Raw genomic sequence first — 9,154 nt, 5'->3', positions numbered from 1 at the left:
TGAACCACTTTTATCCTCTCCTTTTCACACCTTTTAAGCAGTAAGCGCTGTGATTGTCATCATTCCGTCGTCGGGAACTTTTGTAAAAACTGCTACAAAAACTTAAGTGATTTGTAACGTATGAGTGTACGCCGATTTAACAAATTGATCGAAGTTTTATCTTAAATAAATAGAAACTGTTTTTGAAAATGATTAAAAATTATGATATCGTATGAACTGAACTTTGATAGCATTGTAATGTACGTTGCAGTTTTGATATTTTTAAGATAAATGTGAATACAACAATTAAAAAAATAGTAAGTTGATAATTATTGTTCAATTCTGTTTGAAAGAGAAACATTTCATCCGTATAGTGAATTTTCATCTGTTGTTTGTCCGAGCATTTATAGTGAGGTATACAAATCATTGCAAACTAACTAAAATTATCATGGGGTCATACACTTCAAAAAGTATGAACGAATAAGCGAAGAAGTGATCCATTAGGTAGGAAGCCCCGACTGACACACCCTGACGCTATCAAAACACGCCTTAAAACTTATATTCCTACGTAACGGCGTGGTAGTGGTGGAAAAACTGTATACGTGAGATAAAATAACAGAGTGTAGTTAACAGGCTTGGGTAAAAATATTCACATAGCTTCCAGCTACCCTCTCACCCTTCCTTTTCATTTCTTTTCTATTTTTCCCTTCTTCTTGCTCTTTTCGTTTCTTTTTATTTCGATGAATTTGCGTATATCGCGTGTATTGTATGTGAAACGATATTCTGTGATTGATTTTACGATAACTTCTTTTATAAAAACATCATGGTTTACAAAACGATAAATATTTGTAGATATATATAATAGTGTGAGTTGGGTTTAACTTATGATATAAAATATACATAAGAAATATTTATAAATAACTAACAATACGCGAAATATGTATCAAATAAGTGAACAATGTGACTTTGCGAACGTAATGTAGAGATTCTTATATAAAATAATTTCCGGAAGGAAACGTTTCATATAAATATAAATGTTATCTGTTGCTAATATATTATCGACTCGATTGCTCAAGTTCTCGGAAGGTGTCACTGATGCAACGTAATCTGTGAAAACGTATCATAAGTTCGTGAATAAGTCTATTATTTATAAATTAGTTCCCTCTATGAGTAAAAATAAATAGCGATTGTGCATCGTTTCTGGCGCTTGTAGCATTTAAACTGCTTGACATACGAGTAAAGCTTCTCTAAGTATTTGTTAATAATAAGTGATGTGTTCATAATTGCAGTTTGTATGAATAAGGTATGCAAAATTTAATAAAATATCCAAAGCGACAGTATGTCGATTCACGAATATTTGTCAGTTCCTTATTTAAATGTAATTCAAAGAACGTCATGTTCAAAAATATCAATCTTAGTAATGAGATGAATAGGTTATGTTTACCGATATCGCTTCAGGTAAGTAATTTCGGCGTTTCAATTCAATATCGATTAGACACATAGTTATGAAAAAATTTTTATTTCAGTTTTGCATTCAAATACGTAAAGAACTAAACACGATACAATCGTTACTTTTTAAAAATGACCCTTATAGAATTTACCCTTTTCGAACATTGTGCAGTACAAGAAATTTTAGCACAACTTCAAGATTGTTGGATAAAAACACCAGTAATGAAGGATCAGATAAATCGTCCAAAGATCCTAACAAGAATGATGAAAACATAATGTTAATAAAAAAGATATTATTTATCTCCTTTCTTACTCTTGTAGCTTTTTATTGGTTAGCAAAGCGTAGTTCAACTAATTATTTGGTTTGTTTTTACAAATACATAATTAGTTTGTTAGTTTATTGTTTAGTATTATTTCTTATTGATACAAGTCTTATTATTTTGTATTAGCCAAATACTTTGTCATGGGAAGATTTTATAAAGGATTTGCTCTTAAAAGGAGAAATACAAAGCATTGAAGTTCACAATTCAGCGTATATAAAGGTATATCTCCATGATGGTGCTGTTTTTAAAGGAAGTAGACTACCATATAAATCATTTGTCATAATAAATGAAGAATTTGTTAATAATTTAGAAGAGAGAATCAGAAGAATAGAAGAATCAATGGGTATCAAACCAGGTATAAAATATAAAAAGCATTTAATAAGAAATACAGCATATATTGTTCTAATAAAAATGTTATTTTATTAGAGGATGCCGTTCCAATTACGTATATACGTTCAAACAGTTCTACCATATCTTCTCTTCTATTGTTTGCTTCTCTAATACCTCTTCTCATTGCACTCTTACGAAAATCGGGTGGTATAAAGTCCCTAGATCCAATGAGTTTCTTGAATCAAAAAATGAAAGCAAAATTTACATTAGTACAACCTTTTTCTGGTAAAGGTGTGCATTTTAAAGATGTAGCTGGTTTGAAGGAAGCCAAAGTAGAAGTTATGGAATTTGTAGATTATCTTAAGTATCCTGAACGATATAAAAAACTTGGTGCTAAGGTACCTAAAGGTATTTTCAATTTCTCTAATTACAAAATATCAATTCATTCTGTATTTTTCTGTTTTATACAATTACGCTCTCAGCTGTTATTGATTCTGTTTATGTCTAGGAGCTTTACTGTTAGGACCACCAGGATGTGGCAAAACACTTTTAGCTAAAGCCGTTGCAACTGAGTCAAATGTTCCATTTTTAGCAATGAATGGATCTGAATTTACTGGAATATTGGGTGGTTTAGGTGCTTCACGTGTAAGAGATTTATTTGCAGAAGCTAAAAAAAGGTTAACTATTTTCTTTCTTTCATAAAAAGTATGCCAATTTTCTAAATATTTCTGTATTAATTTTTTTATTGTATTTATTTTGCAGAGCCCCTAGCATTATATACATAGATGAAATTGATGCAGTAGGAAAAAAACGATCAGAAGGCCGTGTGGAATTTAATGATGGAGAATCTGAACGAACATTAAACCAACTTTTGGTAGAAATGGATGGAATGACAAGTGCACAGGATGTTATTATTTTAGGCTCAACAAATAGGGCAGATGTTTTGGATAAAGCATTATTGAGACCTGGTAGATTTGACAGGCATATTTTAATTGATTTTCCTACTATGGATGAGAGAAAACAAATTTTTGATTATCATCTTAAATCGTTGTCGCTAAAAGGCAGTCCAGACAAATATTCTGGATATTTAGCTTACCTTACTCCTGGTTTCTCTGGTATTGTATACGATTGTTATTAATGCATTTTAAGAATATTCCTTTTCATTTTAATTCGATTTTAAATGATATTTTTGTAGGCGCGGACATAGCAAATATTTGCAATGAAGCTGCATTACATGCGGCAAGAGAAAAGAAAACATCAGTCACTGGTAACGACCTTCTATATGCAATCGATAGAACGATAGGTGGTATGGTAAAAAAGGACAATACATTAACCCCTTCTATGAAAAAAGTTGTTGCTTATCACGAAGCTGGTCATGCTTTAGTAGCATGGTTATTGGAACATGCAGATGTTTTACTTAAAGTAACAATAGTACCACGAACAAATTCACGTTTGGGGTTTGCTCAATATACTATATCAGATCGGAAATTGTATAGTAAAGAACAACTTTTTCAAAAGATATGTGTGGCATTAGGCGGAAGAGTCGCTGAAAATATAATATTCAATAAAGTTTCAACTGGAGCAAAAGATGATTTAGAAAACATAACAAAAATAGCCTACAAACAAGTTCAAGAATTTGGAATGAGCCCGGTTATAGGTTTAATTTCTTTTGATGAAGAAATGACAAGCACGGTAAGGTATTTGCATGTGCGTGCAAATGCGTACATAAGTATTATTATATAAATCAGAAATTAGTTCTATATGACATTGATTTTTTCTTTTTTTTTTTCAGAGAACCAAAAAACTGTATAGTAAAAAATTAGGAAATGTAATGGATGCAGAAGTACGAAGAATAATAACAGAAGCGTGTAAAACGACTGAGGAGCTACTATTGAAGAATAAAGATAAGTTAACATTGGTGTGTATAATCATTGTTTATAAAATCAATGTATATTTTAATACTTTTAATATATCTAATATCTCTATTGACTTTTCATCACAAAAATGTACAGCTTGCTGAAGCACTTCTAGAAAGAGAAACTTTAATGTATGATGATGTACAAAAGTTACTTGGTCCTCCACCATTTGGGAAGAAACGACTTGTTGAGCCAACCGAATTTGTTGCAGAGATAGAAACACAAACATAGAAATCAACAGCATTGTAGCCTATTTTAAAAAATATTTGTATCATATAAAGTAGTAACAAAAGAAATGATTTTAACATAAATTTCGTTACATCATTTTTCATAATACGATAATCTCTCAAAAGATACACATTGAGTATTTTTACGCAAACAATTGAACAAAATGAAGGTTTCCTAACTTTATTTAAGAACGAAATTTTTACAAAATACTTTTTGCAATAAATAAATTCACAATATAGAGTTACAAAAATTAAGATGCTTTGTTTTCATACAAGTCATATTTTTGCTTGCACTATACATTGTGTAAGTAGAATGTGTTGTGTGGAAAAGGAAAGATCGTATTATAATTTAAAAGTTATCTCGTGAGGAATTGTAAAAAATAAAACTGAAGCGTAAATAGATTATTAAACGTATAGATAAAAGGAATATATCTTTGTTATATTTTTCCCATTTATACTATGTCATTCTTCACAAAATGTACAAAGAGTACTTTTGTGCGATACATAATATATAGTTCTTGGTATTATAATAAAATTTACACAAGGTTTTACTTGATAATAAACTATCAACTCTTTAAGAATAACGTAAAAAGTAACATTAGTAACAACGCATAAAAGGAAAATTAAAAATAACTTTCTAGTTCTATACTAGTCTTTAAAGACGTTAGAAAAATTCTTAAAATATAGATAGTAATTTAAGAGAATAAACGTAATGGTACGTTTGTTCTCAACATCGTACATTATAGGAACAGTTCACTGACTCAAACCAATGAAGACAGTTTTGATTTGTGCATTCCTAGTCTTCAAGTACAGTTTCGACATTGTATCACATTTAATAATAAAATCACACTTGAACAATTACATCTTTCAGATGGTGCAGGGTACTTTCTAATTGCGTTCCATCCCAGTATACCTTTCCGCATCGCTCACAAACATAAAAACATTGTTCAGTTTTCAGTAAGGTTACTGGTATTTTTTCCAATTGTATTCTCACATTATACTTTGTCGAGCATGTCAAAATATTCTTGGAATACGTATTTAATTTCCACGTCCGATCTTCGCTTTGTTTATAATCATTGTTATTTAAATTTGTTATTGAAGCATACGGAAAACGATAATCCATATGTTTGTGAGTCAACCAAGTGCAGCTAAGTAATTATAAAAATTCATCATCATTATTATTATTATTATTATTGTTATTATTATTATAGTATTTAATTTTTTTAAAAAAGAAATTGATATAACGAACCTTTCTGAAAGTTGATACATTAACAGTTTTGGAACTTTTAAAAATTCATCGCTGTTACAAACTCTACATCGACTAAAGATATCTCTTTTTGTGACCAACACTTCAAAATAATTCAATACCTCTCGTAACTGATCGTCAGGAATATCGGCTAATATTAGATAATTGTTGCCAAGTGGCAAGTAGTGCGAAAACTGTGTAATACAATTTAAATAATTAATAAATGACGATCGTATTAACAAATTTAATTAAGAATATAAAACTAAATCTCACTTTTAGGTATTCTTTACGACGAGTTAGAAACACTCTATTTTCCTTCTTTGCGATTCGAACAGAGCGTTCTCCATACTGATCCGATGCAATATGAATACAATCACATCCACATATTCGTAATTTGCTGGTTAATCTACCTAACATCGAATCACAAACAACACGCCATTTGTGAGCCTGTATCTGTTTCTGATTAAACATTCGCGATCTTGCAATTCTATCGTCTACTCTTTTTACATGTTCTAATTTTCGTAGTGGCCAATTTTTTTTTAAATTTTGTTGCCTATCGGAATTTAATACTCCATTTCCAGGTGTATGCGACTGCAATAAAATGTATACAAACATGTGTAACTGATTTTAAACAGTTTATTCTTTTACCATACTAAAGTTTACCTTATACATAGGTTTTTTCGTATTCTTTTTTGGCGATTTGTGTGGAATGTATTGTATTTCTGCGCAAATATCAGAAAATGGTATATCCAATTGGTTACATTGCCTTTCTAAAACTGCATATATTTCTAATAAACAATATGCATCTAGCGCTGAAATAAGAAAATTGTATTACTATTATGTTTGACTTTGTACTCCTTACATGTTAAAAGAATCGATTACTAACCAGCATACATTATTTGACTTTCCCTTAGTGGTCTTTGTTCCCAATTAGAAAATTGATCAGATTTATCTAATTTCTGTCCAAGGCAAAGCTCTACGAGCTTGCTTAAACTTTTTTTGGTGAAATGGTCATCACCTTTGTGTGGAAATACAAATTTATAATCATCTACTAACTTTTTCCACAATACTACTATGTCTAAATATCCTTCCCCATACATTTTTACGTTTGACAAAGCAGGTAGGCTAACACGCATGACTGTCATGTCATGAGCTATCCCAAATCCTACATTACAAAATTATATAAATAGATACAAGTATAAGGTGTATTACTTTAATACAGTGCTTTTAATTAATTTAATTTCTTTTGAATTCAATTCTGAATCCTACTAGACCGGAAAGTTTATAATTGAATGACATTTACCGAGTTTTAAAATATTCTTGTTTTCAAATAAAGTAGAGACCAATTCAGTCCAGAATTCTTCTAATTTGGTTCCCATAGTTGTTACATCTAAGATGTACACATTTGTTTCAGTTGCTATTTGTATTAGAGCTAACTCCGTCTTTTTTGTACCTAACAATTAATAAGAGTGTTCCAATTATTTTTTATATTAAGATTCTTTACTAAATTATTAATATAGAATTTTACCGAAATTAGGTTTCCATTCTAAATCAATACCAACAACACAAACATCCTTTAATCCATCAAGAAAATCTTCAAAACTTCTCAGATTATTTACCACTTTAATAGAATTTCTTGATAATTTTAATTCATGATAATTTGCAGAATCATCAGAGCCTTCCCAATCACTCATCTCTCCTCTACTAGTGGAAGCTCCCTCATTTATTCCTTGAAAGCATAATTTTATGAAATTGTAGGTAATCAAAAGAAAGATATTAAAGCACAAAAAAAGATTACCTTCATCTCCAAAATGCTCCGCTTCGCTTAAAAGTGCCCATGGCCATTGATCTTTAGGTATATTAAATTCTTTAGCCCAATACAAACCTTCTTTAGCAATCCTTAGATTAATTAACGTTTTTATCATATAAAGTTGTAATTTTCTGTCATCTCCTACTGCTTCTTGTACCATTTCTTTCCAACTTGCTGTACCTTGATTTAAAAATGATTTACTTTATTTACATTGTTTAAAAATTATATCATAATTTAAGAAGTATACATACTTAAGCTACAATCCGTATAACGTTTGTGTATGAGGAAATGTAAAACACCTTCGCTTCGCCTTTTATTTAAATTTTGGCAAATTTCTGGTGAAAGATTATATAATTTAACATAACGTGCTATCAATTTAGTCATTGGTCTTGTTAGTTTCGTTGATATCTTTACATCTGGTATGTTTTTTTCTCTATAATACATTAAAAGTATTATTATAAATACTTAGTGTTTCTTTTTTCTCAATTATTGAAACTTACTGAATGATTGTAGTCAACTGGTTATGCATATTATTATCAGGTGCAATTAAATTATCCAGATATTTGACTAAAGCAGTTTGCATTTGTGGACAATCTGTTAAAAACTCTTCCACAATTGATAGTTTGTTTTGTAAAATAAGTGGTAACAATAAAGATTCCAGATCTTGCAAATGACTTTGTAATTGTAGTATAACTGCATACTGCGCTGCTTTTTTATATTTTTTGTCTTCAATCATTTGCTAAAAAACAGACATTGTAGATTAATTTAAATTTAATGCATTAAATTGTTTATTTTGTAATTATACCTTTATTATATGAAGAAACTCTTCTTTATGCTCTATAAAATCATATGTTATTGCAACTAATTTAACAAATCGCAAATTTTTTTGTTTGTTAATTAATCGAAATACTGGTAGTTTTAAATCTGGAACTAGGAAATGTTTGTATATATCTTTCCTTGGTTCTAACCACTTTGCAAATTCTTCAATAACTGGGATATAAAAAAGATTATTAAATTAATTATTGTCACAATATTAATGTAACAAGGTTTTTTTTTACATTATTGGTACAAATGTATCAAACTCTTTACATTTAAAAGAAGTTAACAATTAGCATAATGAATGCCAAGCTCCAGTTATCAAATGATTAAAGATATATGTTAATATTACATATATACAAAAATAAACCTGCAAATGCTAATGAGGAGTTTTCCACTTTATTAAAATCTTCTATGTTTACTATTATTCGTATTGTGCTTAAGTACGGATTAGGTGCACTTTCAAAATATTCTGTCAATGTTTTCTTTATACCGTTACACTTTTTCCCTGTAAAAATATATGACAGATGAAGCATTGAAAATAAAGAAATCATAATTACAATATTAACATTGTTATGATATGTATAGTACTTACAAAATTTCCATATATAAATAAGAGAATTCAGCCATTCTGTTGTAGCCTCATCTATTTGTGAATAGAACATTAAATCATCGTTAGCATCATTTGTAGCAAATTGTACTGCTGGAAAATCCAACATCAAATTTTGAATTTTGTTTGCCATTACTGCACAGAGATATATTGACGCTTTGTTACACGTAGCAAAAGCGAAATAGTTTATAGTATTTGTATAGATTGTTACGTTTGGCAAACAGTCACAATTGTTCGATGTAACAATCCTTCGTAGAAACATCGACCTATCTTTCGTTGTCACGGTTATTGTAAACGACGGTTCAAGAAAGAATTTTTTCCAGTGAAACGATTTATAGTGAAAGGGAAAGCCACACCGCTCAGAACTTCCAATATGAAGTAAATCGTAGCACTTAAATTCCCTAGAAACTTAATTCTATTATCAAATACAGAGGCAGGTCGAATGAAA

At 29.8% G+C, this 9,154-nt stretch overlaps 2 protein-coding genes across 3 annotated transcripts; one reads left to right on the top strand and one right to left on the bottom strand.

Annotated features, from left to right (window-relative positions):
- The first annotated feature begins 1,121 nt into the window (after window positions 1–1,121).
- On the top strand, window positions 1,122–5,085 carry Spg7 (SPG7 matrix AAA peptidase subunit, paraplegin). The gene is made up of 9 exons (XM_076315017.1): window positions 1,122–1,437; window positions 1,506–1,790; window positions 1,878–2,106; window positions 2,178–2,489; window positions 2,590–2,758; window positions 2,844–3,196; window positions 3,277–3,773; window positions 3,874–3,999; window positions 4,094–5,085. Exons 1-9 carry the CDS (start codon window positions 1,285–1,287, stop codon window positions 4,226–4,228), a joined length of 2,259 nt encoding a protein of 752 aa, XP_076171132.1. The 5' UTR covers window positions 1,122–1,284; the 3' UTR covers window positions 4,229–5,085.
- Window positions 4,999–9,080, bottom strand: Nbr (exonuclease mut-7 homolog). 2 transcript variants are annotated; one of them, XM_076315014.1, is made up of 13 exons: window positions 8,692–9,080; window positions 8,467–8,604; window positions 8,086–8,270; window positions 7,781–8,019; window positions 7,532–7,713; window positions 7,269–7,460; window positions 6,999–7,199; window positions 6,774–6,923; window positions 6,357–6,635; window positions 6,134–6,282; window positions 5,744–6,061; window positions 5,474–5,664; window positions 4,999–5,372 (listed from the first exon to the last, which is right to left on the bottom strand). In XM_076315014.1, the coding sequence occupies exons 1-13, from the start codon at window positions 8,966–8,968 to the stop codon at window positions 5,069–5,071; spliced, it is 2,805 nt and encodes a 934-aa protein (XP_076171129.1). In that variant the 5' UTR covers window positions 8,969–9,080; the 3' UTR covers window positions 4,999–5,068. The 2 variants fall into 2 exon arrangements, with proteins under 2 accessions (XP_076171129.1, XP_076171130.1); XM_076315015.1 differs by having other exon boundaries at window positions 8,086–8,210.
- Between the last annotated feature and the right edge of the window lie 74 nt (window positions 9,081–9,154).

This window comes from Ptiloglossa arizonensis, chromosome 6 (assembly GCF_051014685.1).
Source record: "Ptiloglossa arizonensis isolate GNS036 chromosome 6, iyPtiAriz1_principal, whole genome shotgun sequence".
Classification (NCBI taxonomy): domain Eukaryota; kingdom Metazoa; phylum Arthropoda; class Insecta; order Hymenoptera; family Colletidae; genus Ptiloglossa; species Ptiloglossa arizonensis.
This window is presented reverse-complemented; position numbering and strand designations above follow the sequence as displayed.

What these genes read in the sequence shown, in the direction of transcription:
- Spg7 (XM_076315017.1), top strand. Translation starts at nt 1,285, where the DNA reads ATGCAAAATTTAATAAAATATCCAAAGCGACAGTATGTCGATTCACGA. An exon ending in GTTTACCGATATCGCTTCAG is followed by an intron (nt 1,438 to 1,505) that starts GTAAGTAATTTC and finishes TTTTTATTTCAG; the next exon opens with TTTTGCATTCAAATACGTAA. An exon ending in ATCAATGGGTATCAAACCAG is followed by an intron (nt 2,107 to 2,177) that starts GTATAAAATATA and finishes TTATTTTATTAG; the next exon opens with AGGATGCCGTTCCAATTACG.
- Nbr (XM_076315014.1), bottom strand. Translation starts at nt 8,968, where the DNA reads ATGTTTCTACGAAGGATTGTTACATCGAACAATTGTGACTGTTTGCCA. An exon ending in TTATACGGATTGTAGCTTAA is followed by an intron (nt 7,461 to 7,531) that starts GTATGTATACTT and finishes TTTTAAATCAAG; the next exon opens with GTACAGCAAGTTGGAAAGAA. An exon ending in ATGTATCAACTTTCAGAAAG is followed by an intron (nt 5,373 to 5,473) that starts GTTCGTTATATC and finishes ATAATTACTTAG; the next exon opens with CTGCACTTGGTTGACTCACA.